This window comes from Gorilla gorilla, chromosome 1, assembly GCF_029281585.2.
Source record: "Gorilla gorilla gorilla isolate KB3781 chromosome 1, NHGRI_mGorGor1-v2.1_pri, whole genome shotgun sequence".
Lineage (NCBI taxonomy): Eukaryota > Metazoa > Chordata > Mammalia > Primates > Hominidae > Gorilla > Gorilla gorilla.
In genome coordinates, this window is record NC_073224.2 from 140998475 (window position 1) to 141019166 (window position 20692).

General features: G+C 35.9%; 1 protein-coding gene across 2 annotated transcripts in view; it reads left to right on the forward strand.

The window, feature by feature from the left end:
- The window catches only part of PLPPR5 (phospholipid phosphatase related 5), a 112474-nt gene that overhangs the window by 81362 nt on the left and 10420 nt on the right, over nucleotides 1-20692 (forward strand). Inside the window, exons 4-5 of one of the 2 annotated variants that reach the window (XM_019020746.3) lie at nucleotides 1510-1686; nucleotides 8652-8786. In XM_019020746.3, the coding sequence (XP_018876291.1) occupies nucleotides 1510-1686; nucleotides 8652-8786 (312 nt within the window). The remainder of the gene's footprint in view (nucleotides 1-1509; nucleotides 1687-8651; nucleotides 8787-20692) is intronic. The other variant, XM_004026185.5, reaches the window with a different exon arrangement.

Consider the following 20692-nt stretch of genomic DNA (forward strand, 5'->3'; position numbering starts at 1 on the left):
GCAGCTACAAAGGCTGCAAACTGCCCAGAAAAAAAAAATAGAGAAGATAATTACTGGATTTCATAGTGTTCTAAAATGGCAGGTATGAACTAAAAACTTAAATTCTCATTTTGGTTTACTCTCTTAGGCAGATGTATTGTTTATTTAACCAGGGACAATAGTTAATGGTATATATGCGTTTCTAATAATTTTTCTGAGTATATTATCAGTACCAGATACTTACTGATGTTTATACCATAAAATCTGATTATATTATCAAAGTCATTTCTTTTACAATTGCTCTACTAATGACTTGAAATAATAATTGAATACAGTCAACAAATTTGCTTATAAAATAATACATAAACTTATGAGCAGTTGAGCTATAGAATACATTAGATGGGGGAAGGACCAAATTATTCTTGAGCATAGTGGCTCATGACATTTCATTTGCTGCAATCAATTGACACCATATGTTCATTAGCATAAGTCCAGATGCCAGAAATGTAGGTACCTATTCACTGTTTTGTTTTGTTTTTAGTTGACACATTTCCCTTATTGTACTTGTGGGTTTTTGTTGTTGTTGTTTTTTTTTTTTTTTTGAGACAGAGTCTCGCTGTGTCACCCAGGCTGGAGTGCAGTGGCACGATCTCAGCTCACTGCAAGCTCCGCCTTCTGGGTTCACGCCATTCTCCTGCCTCAGCCTCCCTAGTAGCTGGGCCTACAGGCGCCCGCCACCATGCCCAGCTGATTTTTTGTATTCTTAGTAGAGATGGGGTTTCACCATGTTAGCCAGGATGGTCTCGATCTCCTGACCTCATTATCTGCCTGCCTCTGCCTCCCAAAGTGCTGGGATTACAGGAGTGAGCCACCGCGCCCGGCCTACTTAAGTGTTTTATTGTCCTAATTCTGGCTGATAAAATGTAGTTAAACAAAGTAATTTCACAATTTCATTTAACAACATGAAAGCAACCTCGGCATTGCATTGAATCTTAAAGTCTTCCTTCAAAGTAACATCTGTTTGGTAGAAATCTATTCCACTTTATTTTTTCTAGCTATATTCATAATGCTGGTTTTTATCAAGTATGCGTCCTCTAAATATGGCATACACAAATGGAAACATTAAAAACACTTAAACACTTCATCAGTTTTCCCCCTTCTAATAATATTGTTGAGGTTGATCTAAAATGAAAATTCAGATAAAACAAGAACGGATACAGTAAGAATAAAAAGAAAAAAAGACAGTTGGACTATCTGTGCTTGGTGTTTCTAGATGATTAAGAATGTTATGCTAAGAATTGGCCATTTGTAAGAGATTGCCATACGAGGTAAGTAAAACGAAATAATTGCTACTATTGAATTCTGCTTTTAAGAAACTGATTTCAAAAACTTCATAAACTCCAGTTAATGATTTGAATCATACAGGCATATATATGTCTATAAATATATGTTTGTACATACACATAATATGCTATGCTAATAAAGGAAATACCTTCATGAAAAGTCATTTTTTTTTATTGAATGTTTCAGATGTACATCACCAACACAATCAAAGCCAAGGGAACCAGACTTGCTAAGCCAGTTCTATGCTTGGGCTTAATGTGTTTGGCATTTCTTACTGGACTCAACAGAGTAGCAGAATATCGAAATCATTGGTCAGATGTTATAGCAGGCTTTCTGGTTGGAATATCTATAGCAGTATTTCTGGTAAGTACAAATTTATTTATATATCATTGGGTTTTTAATTAACTTGCATAATCACCATGAGAAAATACAAGTGTGAATCACTGGGTTTGTCTAAATGTAGTATATCAAACAAATCATTCATTTAAGTATATAAAACAAATCATTTAAGTCATTCATTTCTTCCTCCTCCCCCATTTGTTCTGCCACAAGTCAGGTTTGGGGATGAAAAAAATAAAAATCCTATGCTTAAAGTTGAACAATATATTTTCATATAAAATAGAGCTGGCCTAAAAACATACTGTCCTTCCCAAATAGTTTTTAAGACTGGGTAAAAACTGCCTATAATATTTTTTAAGGATTTATAACAAACTTTATATAAATCCTTAAAAAATGTTATAGGCAAGTTTCAGGACTGGTTTGGATATTTTTTAAAGATTCCTCAGGGAAGTTGGCATGCTGGGGTATTGAGAGAATCCCAAAGTCCCCTACTGCGTCCCTGCTGTACTCTCCCTGAGCCTCCATGTCCCAGTGCTAGCAGGTCAGCCTCACCTGTGAGATGAGGCATTTTACATCAGTAACTAAAAACTCATGAATAGTTTCCAAGACCATACCATGTCAAATCATATTTCACCGCATAGTAAAGAGCATACACAGTGACTTCTAATGAAGTAAGCATTCCATTTATACTCTTATTATAAAATCTTCTAGGACTATTTCCATAGGTTTTGGTTGTTGGAAAATGTATTTTAGTCTGACTTTAGAATTCATTATTATTTATTTAACCAGAGGCAATAGTCAAGGGTTTTTATGCATTTCTAAGTATTTTTCTGACTTATTATCAGTACCAAATACTTACTGATGTTTATACCATAAAATCTGATTATACTCTTAAAGTATAGTATAAGTTGTGAGTGTATAACATTTTATAAGTATGAGTATATAATAAACAGCCTGAACTTCCCTCTATTCATGTGCACTAATCATTATGAGTATATCACATTTTACCCAAATGAAACAATGTGTAGACTATGAATCAAAACATATTTTTGCATTGACACATTATAATTTAAAAAATACTTTATGTCCATTTTGATTACATTTAAATTGCCCTTACATGTAACTTAACTTTATTAGCCTCATTTTACTAGTTAATAATCAGTAAGCAAACACTTCAGTGAATCTTTCCAGCTACCAAATGTTGAAACATAATTTATGTACTGGGCATTTTAAATAAGTTATTTCCTCTAGAATCTCCTGCGGTAAAGTAGTCACCATGACCTCATCCTGTGCTGCTTTTTTTTTTTTTTTTTTTTTGGTGATACCACTCTCTGTGATTCCCAAGGTCCCTGGGAGACTTAGACTCAACCTTCTGTCTTTCCTGGAGATATCCTGTAGCCTCGTGAGAACTGGGGCCCTGGCTTGAACCAAAAAAAATTTTTTTTTTTTTTTTTGCATTGACTCACCACAGTTGAAACTGGTTAACATTCAAAAAGCAAAACCAACAACAAACTTTACATAAATCCTTAAAAAATATTATAGGCAAAGCCAAGAGCATACAAGTAGCCTAAATTTCAAAGCACTAGTGTCAGATGCAACTGTGTTTCAGCTCTGTGGGTCCATAACATCTTCACTGGCATCTCATCAGCCTTCTTGTTTATCTGTGGCTATTGCCACCTTCCCTATACTTCCAGTGAACACCTTACCTTACAAGGCCAACCTCAGAATGCTGGTGCCTTCCAAGTCGCTTCCCTGTCTGGTGAATGTTGAGCTGAGCTCTGGATCCCCCTTGAGCTCAAGACCCTCCAATTGCACATGTTGAGAACGTTTCATGATAGCCCTTTGAACATTCCCGTACTCTCAGGAAAATGACTTCATGAAAGGATTATATGTAAAAACTGCCTATATAATAACTAAAAATGCATTTATGCATTCATTCACAACCATTTATGAATGTGAATGCCTATAGGTATATTTAAATGTGGCTAAATAACAGCCTCCCTAAAGGATCATTATAAGGCTCTATAAAGGTTAAGCAAAATAGTGCATGTTCAGCGAACTTGTGACATGAATGACTGGAAAAAGTTCCATAAACTATAGTTTGCTTCCTCTCAGTCCCTTTTACCCTACGTAAGATTTGTGTTTTGAAAACGTATTTGCAGGACAATAAGACAAAGTTGAGGATAGAAGAGATGGGTTATGCAGAACCAGGGAAACAGGATGGTGCAAATTGGCCCTCAGTGGCACAAAGAGGGAGGATATCCATCATGTCCTCCAGGATATTTAGGAGGTGGAATGGTTTGGAGCCTGGTGGAACATGGAAGGTGATGTGGACGAGGCACAGGGAGCCTTCTATGATGATTCCCAGTTTTCTCATTTGGGAAACTCAACACATTTATTCTGAGCAGTAACTCCAGCTCTGGCCTGTAATATGTTGTAATATCCTAGGGTGTTTCTAATTATCTTGCAGTGTGTGCAGAATTCTAAAGTGATTCCAAAATAAAATTAATGCTAATCTACTCCAGGTCTCTATGTCTCAGTTAAAGGAACCCAGACCACCCAGTCACCCAGACTCAATGCCTAACATTTGCCTTTGGCTCATTCTCCTGTTTCATTCCACACACCAGTGATTCATTTAGGCCAGGTTAATTTCCACTATAAAAATATTTCTTCCATGTCTTGTATCTTTGCTCTCTGACCATAACTTTTGAATTGTAGACATTATTGCTTCTTACTAAAATAGTGAGGCCTTCCCTGAACCATGTTTAAAATGACTTCTCCTCCTTGAGGATTCCTTTCCTTATTCCTTACTTTACTTTTCTACAAAGGATATTCCAACTTTTAATATGTAATATTAATTAATGTGTAATAAATTACTGTGCAGTATACCATATGGAGCATTTTTAGTTTTGCTTTGCTATCAATCCCACTACAATGTAAGCTCCCTGTGAAGTCTTTTTCTTTGTTTTGTTCACAGCATATCCCCAATAACTAGAAAAAGGTCTGGTACAGAGGAAGTACTGAATAAATATATGACGAATGAATTAATACATGAAAGAATGATTAAAGAATTTTTTATTTACTTCCCAGAGTTCTTTTAAGGATTAAGTGAAATCACACACTTAAGAAGTGAAGCCTAGTGCAGACAAGACACTGAATACCACAGTCTTCACGTTTGATGACTATATTCAAACCCTTTACACATTTGCGATTTGGCTCAGACAAGATCCAATTTCCCCAGGAAGTTTCCCTGATTGGCTGATTTTTCCATTTTTTCCTGAATTTCTACCACTCTTTCAGTCTGTCCTCTTATAATTTAATAAGGAATTATGTGCTGTGTTAATTGTATTACTCTTATCTCATGGGCATTTTGTTTCAGGTTAGAGAGCAGAATCACCACACTTAGCAAAATACATGGCAAATACTATTTGAACAATATTTTTAGATTGATTGTGATATTTATGACAGTGTCAGGCAGAAGAGCTCAAGTTTATTGAGCCACAAAAATAGTTTGTCATGTTATCATATACAACAATAATAGTTATTGTGCTCTTTACTACATTAATGCAATTAACCCTCAGAACAGCTCAGTGAAATGTTTTTATTGTCTTCATTTTGCAGGTTTAAAAAAATTGAAGCCTGATTATATAAAGTAACTTGCCCATGTTTACAAAGTTAGTAACTGAGAGATCCAGGATTATGATCCAGACCAGTTTGACCCCAAAGCCCATGCACTTAACCCCATGCAATAATGATGTTTCATTTGCCAACAAAGAGTGAAAATGAACAAGAATGGATCAGATTAAGTTATCATCATGACAGGAAAAAGAAAATATATATGCAGTGATTATTTACTCATATCATCTTGGTAGGAGAGAATAGAATTACAAGAATTATACACGTGGAAGTCACTAATGTAAAACCAGAACGTCTGAAAGCAAAGTAACGTTAAATTATATAAGCACATCAGAAAATTTGAGAATTTCTGTCCTAGATGCTTGCTCATTCATTAATCTGATCCCTCACTGTGACAGTGGGAACACAGCAGTGAGCAAAAAAGAGCATCTTTGCATTTGTGGAACTTGGAAGAGACACATCAATCAAAGTATTACTTTAAATGATGTTTAATTTCATACTAAGTGCTCTGATAAAAATAATCACAGCTCCATGTAAGCAAAAAGCAAACAAACAAAAACAAAATAAACCATCCCAGCTAGGAGTTCAAGGAAGGCATCCACGAGGAAGTGAAGCTGAGATGAGATATCATGGCTGAGTTAGGTATGGCATCCAAAGACAGTGGAGGTGAGGAGTATCTAAACAGCAGGAAATGAAAGGTAACAGAAAGTGTTTTGAAAACAGAGAAGGAAGGCTGCAAAAGTGGGGCTGGGCCGGAGTTTACACATTAAGAAAAATGGAAAGCCAAGCCATGAATGGCTTTAAGGGGGTAACATAATCCAGTTTGCATTTGGAAAGATCATTCTCACATTATGGTGGAAATAGAGGGGCCAAGATTAGATTTAGAGAGATAGTTTAGAAAGCTGTGTAGGAATCCAGGCAACAGGTGGTAGTTGCTTCGTTTTTGGAGTTGGTGGAGGAGATAAAATGAAGCAAATATAAGAAATCAAGATATTTAGGTACCAAGATATTTGGAAAGTAACATTGAGCAGATTCAGTAACTGGTCAAGTATAAGAGGTGTAAAGGATTAATTCAAGTTTTTAGCCTTGTGAATCTGCATTGGGGCGGAGGTGGGTGTTGGGGAGCGGGGTGGCATGTTGCCTTTCCTTGAACGTGTCCAGAGAAGAGATCAAGTTTGGAGTGGGTGCTGGAGGGGGCAGATCTTGAGTTTAGTTTTGAGTAGTTGTTGAATTGTCATACCTTTGCCAGCCAAAGAAATGACGTTAACTTAGTGATCTAATGCAACCTCTTCGTTTTCTAATTGATAAAACTGAGACTCAGAGAACTGTCGGAGAATGTATAGACTCAGGCATGCTCAGGATCAAAAACCATGTCCCTCACTTTTTCTTATCACCTTTTTTACAAACAAGACCTCTGTTCCATATCGTAAATGTTAGCAGACAAGACTTATTAAATATTGGAATATAACTCTACAGAGGATTAGGTAATTTCTTTCCTAATAATTAAAATACTAAGAGTAAGAAGAATAATCATCATTGTTATTGTTGGCTAAAATTCTTGATTATTTCCTTTGTATTTTAGAGCAGTGGTCAGTCAGCCAACTGCAGCCCACAGACCAAATTTGATCTGCTGCCTATCTTTGTAAAGAAAGTTATATTTGAATACTGACACTCCCATTTGTTTATAAACTGTCTGTGGCTATTTTTGCACCAAAAAGACGGAGTTGAATAGTTGCTGCAAAGGTTGTAAGGCTGTAAAGCCAAAAATATTTACTGTCTTCCTTTTACAGACAAAATTTGCTTACCTTATCTCTAGAACAATCAGTATCTGTTAGACCTTTGTGGGGTCATGAAGCTGGTAACATCATGAGGTAGTAGCTTTATCAAGTATCCATCTCCAAGCCCTTACTGTCCCTTACTTTAAAGATCTTTAAAGTGGCAACTACAAAGTTGAGGTATCAAATTATCAGGCTTTGATCTATGTTTCTAATCTGTAGTTCTTCTGGGAAGTGGAAGGATAAGAAATCTATAACAATTTGCAAAGAAGTATTTTTCTGACATAAAATCTCAGTAGGTGTTATTATTTTGTAGATTTGTAAATTTTATTTAAAAACTGGAAAGCAACCAAGATCTAATTTATCTAATTGGCCTTTGAAGATATTCAGTAATGAACTCTATGAAAGAAAAGGCTTTTCAGTGTAGCATTTGTGAAGATATGAAATGTAAATGTATAATTATATATTAAGTACTTACTTTACAAAATGAATGTTAGGTTATAGCTGCAAATGAGGCCTGTATTTTGATTTGTAATAGAATATGAAACACAGAAAATAAAACTCAAGAATACCTTTACCAAGAATACCTTGTTTATTGTGTAAGCAAACAGTAGCAAATAATCTTCCTGGTATGTTTAATTCATTATTTCTTAAATATGATTCACCTGCATTAGAAGCTTCTCGAATGCATTTTTGAAATGCCAACTCCTAGGCCCCATTCTTCATTTACTAAATCAGAATCTTTAGGGGAGGGCTTAGGAATATGCATTTTTAACAATGCCAAAAATGTATTTTTATGCACATTAAGGATGAGAACCTCTGGTTTAGTTCAAATTCTGTCACCTGTGAGATATAATCCATTGAAACAAGGGTCAATTTTCTTTTCTTTTTTTTTTTTTAGAACATCAGGCTTTTTATTTTTTATTTTTTAAATTTTATTATTATTGTACTTTAAGTTTTAGGGTACATGTGCACAACGTGCAGGTTACATATGTATACATGTTTTATGTAGAGGGTTTTCTATTTCAGTGGTAGCCCCAGTAAGCTACTGTTGGAATGCCAAGTATATATGGGACACAATAATAGACAATAAACTAGGTTAATTAAGGGACGCTGCTAAATTAGAGAGTACCAATTGTAGAAGGTTTATTATGAATATAATGATACTGAAGCAATGAAAAACAATTAGCATTTAAATTAAGTTGTAGAATAGCCATATTAGGAAAAGGTTAGCTTGCTACGAATTTTTATAAGGTTATGGTGTTATGATTGATTTCAGCATTGACTATACTTCGATGTAATGAAAATTTTCGAATAATAAAATTGTCATAATTAAGTGAGCTACATATTAACTGATGAGTTTTCTTAAACATATCTGCATTGGAGTAGCTATTAAAATTTATACAATAAACTTTACAATAAATGTATACAATAAATCTGGATATAAATTCATATACGTGTAACATTTAAGTAATTTTAATACTTTCTTACATGCTTAGATTTATTAAGCTCCTCAAAAGGCTGAAAGTCACAGTGAGCACAGTTTGCTTTAACTGTAATTGTTTTCTGAAATTTTAGGTTGTGTGCGTGGTGAATAATTTCAAAGGAAGACAAGCAGAAAATGAGCATATACACATGGATAATCTGGCACAGATGCCAATGATCAGCATTCCTCGAGTAGAAAGTCCTTTGGAAAAGGTAACATCTGTACAGGTGATTCACAATTTAAATTCTAAATTACAATAACTAGAGCAAATGAATCATTATTCCTGTATGTATATCTGGAGCATGTCCACACAGTTTATGTTGATTTACTTAGTGTAATGTGATATTTAGCAAGAATTTAGCCACTAAAGAGATAATCACAGAAAAACATATATCACATTTAAAAAATCTGTTTGTAGGCCGATCACAATGGCTCACACCTGGCCTGTAATCAATCCCAGCTCTTTGGGAGGCCAAGGCAGGCAGATCACTTGAAACCAGAAGTTCAAGACCAGCCTGGCCAACATGGAGAAACCTCATCTTTACCAAAAAAATACAAAAATTAGCTGGGCGTGGTGGCATGCACCTGTAGTCCCAGCTACTTGGGAGGCTAAGGCACCAGAATCACTTGAACCTGGAGGCAAAGGTTGCAATGAGCCAAGATCATGCCACTGCAGTCCAGCTTACGCAACAGAGTGAGACTCCGTATCAAAAAATAAAATATGTTTGTCTTCCTCATGCTAAAAGCTGAGGAGTACCTGTGTGTGAAATCCATTTAGTACTTTGCTGTAGTTTCTAAATAAGGAACATTGTGTACTGGTCTCACACATAGGAAAAATAAGATAGTTTTACTTGAGGATATATGCATTTTTTACAAAATATATTCCACATCTTCCATGCTCCATTTATATGAGAAAGTACTCAGCACAACGCCTGGCACACATTCACGGTTCAATAAATATTTGTTGAATCTCAGTGCACAAAGGTCTGACATCAGGAAAACACCAGTCGTGCTCTCCTAATCAGGGAGATTCTGAGACTCCATTGGGCTGAATGCAGCCAGAGGGTAGCACTTGGACTGGTAGGCCAAGGCCTCATTAGGCATGGCAGTGAGCACAGAAACCAGGTAAATACTTTTCTTGAGACTTTTGTGAACCACATAGGATAATATTTCCTAAATGTTGGTGCAGTTATGTGCATTTGTAACTAGTTAAATGGTTGCTCTGAGGGCTACTACTGGCTTCTCTTCGGTCCTGTTCAGTTGCACATTTGGTCAATATCTTAGCTGAGGAGTCAGTTACACACTAATCAGGTGTTCTGATTGTGTAAATCTGTGAGAGATAATTAACATATTCAATGAAAGAATAAAAATTCTTCAGTGACTGCAATAAGATACAATTCATAATTAACTAGAAATAAAGGAAACATTTTGTATTTGGATTTTTTAAAAACTTCATGTGTAAAGTAGGGTACATCCAGGTTAATTGCACAAATGAAAAAGGCTTGGGGTGTAACAGGCACCAAGTCAACACGTGTCAACAGCATGATAAGGCTGCCAAAAGAGTTAAATGATCTTAAGGCCCACTTGGGGAAAATGATACCCTGAATGAGGGGATTGATGGTGTGCATTGCTAGGCTCTGGTCAGACCAACTTTGAATATTATGTACTGATCTTGACAACACAGTTTTAAAGTGGGCATTGATAAAATAGTTGACACTCAATAAATATTTGTTAAATGAGTGAATTAATGTCTTTAGGATGTACTCAACATCATGGATTATGAGGGACTGTCGCAGGAACAAAAACGTGCTTAAAGAAAACTCATGAAAGAAGCAATAGCTTCCCATAAGAATCTGAAGGGCTCTTGTATGACAGAGGGATGAGATTTGTTCTGGAGGGTGTCTGAGATAACAGTTAGGACAAAACAAAGAAAAGTGAGTGTAAGAAGATAAATAATGGCTAGAAAGAAGAAAAAACTCTGAAAATGAAATGGCTGCCTTAAGAGAGATAAAATTTCCTTTTACTATAGGAATTCCAGAATAGCTAAATAATTACTTGCCCATGATACTTTGGAGAGAATTCAACCATTCAGGTAAGGATAGAAGTACTTAATAATAATAATATACTAACACTAATAATGATTACCATTTAATGATCATCAGTATGTGTCAAGTCCTGTGCTGATGGTTTATATAAATTCCACAAAATACTTCTGTGCTCTACAAATACAATTTCAGTCCTCACAGCAATTTTTAAACATGATCCTCATTATAATGGTAAAAACTGCTAATACTCAGTATTCCTTCTCACCTTCTTCCTTTTAGTAATTGAATTCCCTAATTTTAGCTATATTCATGACTGCCCAGCTACAATCTGTATTTCCCAGCTTCCCTTGCAGTTAGGTGTAACCATGAGACCAAGTTTAGACAAATGGAATGTCAGCAGAAGGGATAAGTTCAACCTCTGATTTATCTCTTTGAAGACTCTTGCCCTGGACATTCCCTACCCCTTCTCACCAAATGAAAAAGGTAATGACTGGAGCAACCTTGGAAATCACTTTGTAAGATGACCAATCTATCCTGTAGTCTGGGTCCCTGGATGAGCTTATGGAGCAGATTTCACCCAGCCTAGATGGTTCTGAGAAAGAAGTGAACTACTTTCTCCTCTAAGCCATTGAATTGTTCTAATTTCTTTTCTATAGTGACTTAGCTGATATCCTATTATAATGCATATTCCCATTTTACAGTTAAGAAAACTGAACTTCCAAATGGTTAAGTAATTTGCAAAAATCCAGATCATTGATAAGCAGCTGAGAAAAATTATACAATGTAATGTTTTGAGACACATACCTATGTAAGAAAATACGTTTAAAAGCTGAATGACCTGTACAAAATTAGGTCTTGTTTAACTTACTAAATAAAGTTTAAAAATAGTAGAATTTAGCCCAGGGATAGTGGTTCATGCTTGTAATCCCAGCACTTTGGGAGGCTAAGGTGGGAGGATCGCTTGAGGTCAGGATTTCGAGACCACCCTGGGCTGTAACAATAGTGAGACTCCATTTCTACAAAAAATAAAAAATAAAAATTAGCCAGGTGCGGTGGCATGTGCCTGTAGTACTAGAGACTCAGGAGGCTGAGATAGGAGGATTGCTTGAGCCCAGGAGTTCAAGGCTGCAGTGCGCTATGATCACACCACTGTACTCCAGCCTGGGCAACAGATGGAGAACCCATCCCTGACCCCATCTCTAAAAAAAAAGGGTTGTGAAATATAGGAAGAGATCTTAGACATATTTTGAATAATATGGTCAGGGTAACTATTACAACCTTTTCATTTTGTATACCTCTGAAATTAACTTCAATAATAATCACTGCCATCTACTTTTTAACATTTATTTGCATGAGTGTTTTTTGGTAGCTTTCTAGTATTGCCAAATATTCATATATATCATTACATCATTGTATCTATTAAATTATTTAAAAGGTTCTTGTTGATGTTATGCTAGTTCATTTTTATTTATAGTGAGCTTTGAAATATTAGACAGTAAAAGCAAAAAAATTCTATTCATCTATAAATTGTTAGAGATGAGTATTCATTAATATATGTATTCATGTACATATTAGGTTAAGTGGCATGTTCCTTTTATTAATTTTTTGGTTCATAACAAATTTATGTGCTCTGTTTTCACTCCAGTAGCTAGGAAATAAAAATGGTTTGAATCTGATTTGGTTTCCCCCTTACTCACTATAGTGCATTGGCACCACACCCTGCTGAGCTCCAGCTTTACTCTCCCATCTTTTTATTCCTGTTCCCAGGCAGAATGCTATCTGCACAGTGCAAGTTCTGTCCCCTGCACTCACACAGAGCATGGGATGACCACAAGGCCAGGTGCTGAGAATACATCTCAGGCTTGCCTTTGTAACTGTGCTGCTGAGAGGACATGTATTTGTGTTCATCAGGCAGAAAGGGAGGAAGGCTACCACTTAAGGGAAGCCTACAATAGCTTTCTTTTTGTGTGTGTGATAAGGAGCATTTGGGATAAATACACAGCAGGTCTTTGAATTACATCGTTTCATTCAATATCATTTCTTTCTAACACCGATGAGAAAAAAAAAAAAACACTCTCTGGCTAGGGCTGCTGTCTGTGTGGAGTTTGCACATTCTCCCCATATCTGCATGGCTTTTCTACCCTGTTTTCCTCCCACCTCCCAAAGATGTACCTATTAGGTGAAGTGGCATGTTTAAATGGTCCCAGTGTGGGTGAGTGTGATGTGTGCGTCTTAGCGCACCTGCTGTGGGATGGCATCCTGTCCAGGGCTGGTTACTGCCTTGTGCCCTGAGTGGCTATGCTAGGCTCTGGCCACCTGCTACCCTGAACTGAAATAATTGGGCAGATAATTATCATGCTTGTTTTTATTAATCTTTCTTAAATGTATGTATAATCACATTTATTCCAATGTTTTATACTAGAAACATTTTGGTCTTTATTTAGAAGTTTGGTGATGTCTTTATGACCAGAAATATGCCATAGAAACTTAATTCCTGTTTATATCAATTAGCCTGTGGTCAAATTGGTTTCATTATACTTCATTCTACTTAAACTTCATTTCCAAGAGCCTGTCAACATCACTGAGTACTCACCTTATTGGATTCATCATGGTTCATACTAGTAAACAAGTAAATGCAAAATTCTTCCCAGTACTTTGATCTTAATAACTGATAGTTGGAGAGTGACATTAGACGTTAAAGCTGGCCCTCTGAAAAAAGTAAGGGAGTCTGGTGTGAAAGTTTGGTCTGCAAGTATGGCCAAGAGTTAGCATTATTATGCCAAGCTGTCATTTTCTGGTTGTCACTTTTGTATGGAGAAGGCAATGGGTTTCGTTTAGAAGTTATGTACTTATATAACCTTTTATGTTCAAAGTACATGTTTGATAAACTGTAAGCGGCGGTGTAATTATAGTATAGCATACAAGTATTCTTTATTTTTATGCCAGCAATTTATCCCTTAATTATAGGAGTTTTTCATATAGTTAATTACCATAGTTTATGAGGAAAAGTCCTGATTTTTCTGGAAGACAAGTATATCTGAACATTCATTACATTTGGTTTGTGAAAAGAATTAATCATCTGTGGAAACTGGCCCGTTGTATTCCAACGTCCACTAAATATTCAGGTTACTAGTAACTTTTTGATGACTGTTTGTCATATTAAAATATATAAGCTAAAATATATATGAGCAGTGAATTATTAAATCAGTGGGATCCAGTACATTGTAGTGTAGTGCTTCTGCTCGTAGGTTCTGGATGCAAACTAGCTGAGAATTTTGGATAATTTTGACCTTAGGCAACTCACTTAAATGCTTGGTGATTTGGTTTTCTCTTTCATAAATTGATCATCATATGAGTTCAATAAGTTAATGGTAAAAGCACTTAAACTGTGTCTGGTACCAGTGAAACCCTTAATAATCATAACTATAATTATTATTTAACAGCTAAGATGGATGAGGTAAATCAAAACATGGAAAGTTTTCCAATATATATCAGAAAGTTTTTTTAAAAAAGACTTTATATGTATATTAAATGTATATATAATAAAATCAATTATGCAAAATACCATCTGTTTATCTTTAGTAGTATAGAAAGGAACATGTGGATGAGAGGAACAAAGAAAAGAAAAGAAAAGAATAAAGAAAAGAAAGAAGGAAGGGAAGCGGGGAGGGAAGGGAGGGGAAGGGAGGGAAAGGGAAGGGAGGGGAGGGGAGGGGGAAACAGACACCAGTCAGAGCAATGCTTAAACTTAAGGAGGCAACTGAGGTTAGTGGACCATGACCTTATCCACATTCCTGACCCTTCCTTCCTCCCTCCATCCCTCCTTCCCTTCCTTCCTTTCTTCTTTCCTTTCTTTCTTCCTTCTTTTCCTTTTTTTCTACAATGAAATACTATACTATTCATGAATAATTTTATGACTGAAAATCATTATCTTTTAAAAATTTTTTCAATTATTTAAGCTGCTCTCTAAGGAGGCTCCAGTGCTTCCTCATTGGATTGACTGCTGACATGTTCAGATTGACTAAAGGCCCTCAGAAAAACTCCCCCAGGGTAATTTAAAACCCTGTACTTCCTTGGGGCTCACACAACCTTTCTGAAAGTGTTTGGTTTTTCTGTGCCAAATTGTGCATGGAAATCTTGGCGATAGCTCTCACACCTTCATGCCCAGGGTTCAGCTTCCTGTGGCACCTGCAGCCATCCCCATTTTAGGTACCATTAGCCCTGGGGCCCTTCATATGAGCTGTGTGCAGGTGCTTGTCATTTACAGGATCCACAAACCCCCCATCCACCCAAGGACCCAGGGAGCCAAATCTCCTCATGGGTCACATGATCCCTTTCTCTCAAATTCATGCTTTTCTGGCTCTAGTCTTCAATGGCCCACATATCTCAAATAAAGCACTGGTGTTGCTGGCTTCAGGATATCTCCAAGACACAAAAACTCTATTAATTATCCTTAGGAGTCCAAGAAACAAATTTCTGACTCTTTCTAGGAAATAGAGATGGAGACGTTTACATTTCATTACCTTTACACTCCTATATTATCAAAAATATTGTAGGAATTAATATCTTAATAGCTGTGTCACCAAGAGTGAAAACTAAAGTAAATTTTTTTGGCATTTTGACTAGATATGGTATAAATAAATCCAGTTTTAGGAAATCCCACAAAGGACAATTCCATTTTTCCTTTGCTCTTAAAGAACTACAGTGCTGTACATGTAGCTAAAATTCTGTGCAGCCTCAATAATGTCCCAAAATTCCAGAGTGAGAATGACAGCTAGGAGCAATCTCTAACAGAATAAGGAGTCCGTATCATTTACAGAACGTCTCAACACCTTGGATCAACACCATTTTGAGACAGAGTTAGCAAATAAGTAAATACCCAAAGAAAGCTCTCAGACAAGAAGCTGTCCTTGGATTAGGCTTCTCACTATTAGGGGTTCATGCCAGATGAAGGAAACCTTTTGTGAACTGGATGGGTACCCCACACCTGGATGGGGAGTTACCTCTGGCCAAAACCAAAAGCTGCCTCCAAGGATTGCACATACTCCTGGAATAGAAGTTAGACTGAACTAATCAGTAGTCTTCCTGGTTTCAACAAACAACAAAAAATTGTATAGAAACAAAGTGACCTTCCTGAAAATGCTCATGGTCTTAGCTTCTCACAATCCATTCAGACTGATGACATAAAACTACATCCTCCAGCTCTTCTGCTCAGGATCTAAGTGGAGGATTCCCTAGCAATTCATGGTTATCATTAAGAGATAACTGATGAATCTTTTCCCATTCATTTTAGGAAAATCAACTGAGCTAAATCTGTCCTATTTCAAGCATGAATAATCAGGACAAGAACTTAAATCCTTTAAAATGACACAGAATAGAGAGAAAGAGATATTTTAATAGAGCATTAAAAAAAGAAAAAGATTACAAGAAATTTGGCTGGGTGCGGTGGCTCACACTTGTAATCCCAGCACTTTGGGAGGCCAAGGCAGGTGGATCACCTGAGGTCAGGAGTTCGAGGGCCGACATGACAAAACCCCGCCTCTACTAAAAATACAAAAATCAGCTGGGCATGGTGGCATGTGCCTGTAGTCCCAGCTACTCGGGAAGCTGAAGCAGGAGAATCACTTGAACCTGGGGGGCAGAGGTTGCAGCAAGCCAAGATCGTGGCACTGCACTCCAGCCCGGACAACAGGGTGAGACTTCATCAGAAAAAAAAAAAAAAAAAAAAAAAAAAAGGATTACAATAAATACAATTAAATTTATTTTAGATAGCATCTTCTTTCCACAGTCAAGGAAATTAAAGAAAACATATGAAATGAATGTCAGATGAAAGATAGCTGACACATCAGAAATGTAATATAAGAAAACAAATAATGCCGTGGTGGGATTAAAACTGTACTAGAAACCATAAAGAACAAAGTCCACACTGGAAAAAGTTGACGGTTATATTACTGACAGGTTTTATAATAAAAAATGAGAATTAAATTGATATCTGAGAAAAGATCATAGATATGGAGGACATACCACAGAAACCTAACATATGAATCATTGTATCTGAAGAAGATGACAAATGGGGCAATAGCAATATTCAGAAATATACTTTAAAGGAAATTTTCTTCCAAATAAATACCTGAATCTTTAAGCTGGAAGGGTTAAACAGATACAAAACAACTATTGAAATATATATATTGGAATTAGACGTTTCTCAGTGAAATTTTTGAATTTCAGTACTGGAGAAAGAACCCTATAAATTCCGTGATAGGTAGTAGTATTGTTCCCAGTTGTTAGCTATTTCCTTCCTTAGGCAGAGTGTTCTTCCTACTCCAGTTACTTTGGACTTGGTCAATAACATGTGAATAGACCTGATATAAATTTCATTAATCAGAAACATGTAGAGCTGTCACGAGTTTCTGCCAGTATTCTTGGTTCTGCCTTCTTGCAGGAAAAGATCATTTTCCAGGCAAGTACTGCTGCCTCAGCCTGGGCTGTAAAATGGAAAGACAGGAGAAGCCAACCTGCCCCCAACCTGTGGCCTAGAGCAGATCCATAGAACCTGGCCAACAACATGTAGTATGAGGATGGAATAAATATTATTGTTGGAAGCCACTGAGCCTTTGGGGTTGTTATACAGTATATATGCACATATATATGTATATATATAGTACTAGGTAATACTATATACCTAGTATATATACACACACACACTGTGTATATACACACTGTATATATACACACACACTATATATATACACACACACTGTATATACTAGGTATATAGTATTACACACACTGTATATATACATACACTGTATATATACTAGGTATATAGCATTACCTAGTGAAAACTAACACAACCACAATGACAGAAAGAGTTGTTTACCTACCCAAGGCTGATAGCATGCTGGTCTCAGACTTGTGTCTGCATAACATTGGATGCAAGCTCTATCCTACTCTATCTATTCTAGATGGAGTAATGTCTTCAGAATTTTCAAGGAATTAGTTTGTGACATAATCCTATTTCCACCCAAAAGGTCATTTAAGTATTAAAACAACCATAAAATATCAGCTATGCAAGAATTTAGAAATTAAACTAATCACAAAAAAGTACAGAAAATGTTTAGCAATTAACTGAGTAATATACCAGTAACTAGAGATCAAATTGGATATGAATGAATTGGCAGAAAGAATAGAAACCATTTAAATATAAAACTTAATTAGATTTAACTGTGGTAAAATGAAGTAACAGAAACCGTACAAAACTATAAAATTTAAGTAGAAGATATATAAGAAAAGAAAATTATCTAAGATGACAAAATGAGACAAATTCTAGATAATACCAGCAAAAATGTTAAAGTACAAGACTCTCCAGATTTCATAAAGGTGGGACTCATTATCACTGCTTCATTCTTGGCATTGCTAACTAGGAAAAATGTTCAAGCATTTTAAAAAATAAGTTACCAAGAGTAGTTTAAAATGATTTATAAAAGGCCAATTACAAAGTATAAAATGTAAACAACACACATGTCAAAAAGTTGATGTCTATAATATAGAAAACATCCTAATTGGTAAAGTTCATGAATAGACAAATCATTAGAGAGCAAATACAATTAGGAAATAAATACATGGAAAAGTGTTCTGTGTGACCTTGTATGAATGTTATGAAGGATCTTTTATGCAACATTAAGAAGTTGATTCTTATCCTGTAAGCAATTGAGTACCTTCCAAAAAGGACTTCCTTAAAGTCCTTCCATAAAGGGACTTTAAGGAAGTGAGTAGTTTAATTCCTAAATGGCTTGTTCAGAGAGGAGAATAAGAGAGCAGCATGGAAGAACAAAAGAATCGGAAAGGCTATCGTAAGAATCCAGTTGAATGCTGCAGATGATGCTTACTAAATCTTAGTAAAGCCCAGCACATTATGCCATTTTGACTGATGAGATGTCATTTGGCAAAGTCTGCTGTTAGGTGCTGATTTAGAGGACTTATCTCACCTCATGATTTACAGTAGAAAAGGGCTCCCAGCCAGAGTGTCACTAAGAAAACCATCCCTCTCCCCTACCCATAGTATATGCTGATCCTTCATCTATGGCCTTTCCCTGTTCTTTCTTCACGGATTCCTCTCCTTTGTAATTAACAAATAAGGTGTGCATTGGCAGTCCTTCCAGATGATCCTCATTGGTCAAACTGCAGTCACCCCAACAGCAAAGCACTGAGCTCTGTCGTCCTTCTCTCTGTCCTGCCTATGCTTATTCTCACTCCAAGGGCCAGTGCTGGGTCTATGAGACTGGCATAGGTCAGCACATGGAGATAATATATGAATTATCCATTTTAACTGATGCCATATAGAAAATATAGAGAAAAAGGCTTTATCTGGTAAAAGAACAAAAATATTTAAAAATAAATATAAGGATGAATAGGATTTGATAGAAAATGGGATATTTCCAGTAGATCTAAGGGAAATTAATATCCATATAGTTTTATTAAGGCAGGTACAGCAGGCCACAATAACCACTCCTGGCTAATTTGAAAATGCTTTTTGAGGAAATGATTTTTTCCATCTAAACTCAGGCATTATTTTTTCTTAGGTTGATGTGCTCCTAATCAATTGAACCAAAGGGAATTCTCTCTTGCCAAAAAAAAAAAAAAAAAAAGGGAAAGTAATGATAGGAATAGTTTACAAGATTCAGTTTTATACTTAGGATAAGGGGCTTTTCACCAACCTATACTACCCAATGAAGCTCATCATGTAAAAGCACACCCCTTTTAACAGAAACATCAGCTGAATGAAAGTGATAAGAAGTGATGATAGCTCCAAAATCTAGAAATATTATAATGAGGATGTACTATTACAGATGAAAATTACCATGTTTAATTCCCATGGCAACTGCAAAAAAATTATATGGATAGGAATGTTCTGAAAGAGCTCATGGTGACCCAAGGAATTGAACTTTACATTGATTGACTCTTTTGTAGATTTTATAAGATTATAGTGGTCATGGTGAAACGTGAACTGGAATGTAGTCAGAGTGATGGGTGGACAGAGAGCTTGGATTTTGCAGCTAGGTTTGAAGCCTGGTTCAGCTGCATAATAATGAAGTGGAGTTAGACAAATCACTTCTCTCCTTATCTGAAGAATTGATACAATGATGGTTTCCCTGTAGGATAATTGTTGGAATTAACACATCACAGATAAACTTCTCGGCACATAGTAGGTGCTTCACACAAGTTAGTTCCCTCCCGCAACAATCATTTCTTTAATGGGATTTTTTTTTTAATTTCACACTAGGATACTCCCATACAAAGACTTCATGGACTTAAAAGTTTATACAGATATTGTCTACTTCATACATCGCACAAATGCAGGAAATACTGTAGTATAAGATGTTGCATATATTAGTGTCATAGCAATAGCAAAACAATCCTGTGGTTTCTTGCCAAGACAAATATGATTATACATTACTGTGTTCCCTGTGATAAATTCCTTTGAGGTTTCAGAATGCTGTGCGTGAGTAACTCTGGCAATCTATTTAAGATTCAGTTGATTTTCTATAATGCAAATCTTTGTTTTACAGAGCTGCTGAACTGTAATATAAATGTTATATAGGACCTTGTCAAAACAATCTTATTAGTGATTAGATATTGGAATAGTTAGTGGAACTAAATATGTTCATATTTAGGCATTTTTCTTAATCTAGGCTTTGAGCATTTATTAAAAATATTTGAAGTAAGTCAATATTTACATGCTGTACTGTGTTCTCATTTGTAAAATTTAATTTTGTTTAAAAAAAGGAAATTGAAAGTGGAAGCTTAAAAATTTCCAACAGGCATCAACATTTTAGGTTGAAAATACTGGCACATTCTGTTATTATTTTGCCATATGTCATTTTCCTATTTGTACTCCAGTATACTCAGAATCAATTTTTCCACACTATTTATGAATTATTACATACTACACGAAAAATAAAAGACAGCTTTTCCCTTCAGTTATCTAACAGGCCTTTTATAAGAGCATCTTTCATTAAATTACTTTGGAATATAGACTAGAAGCTTTCTCATCTGATTTATGTGAATAACTATAGAATTGATGACTG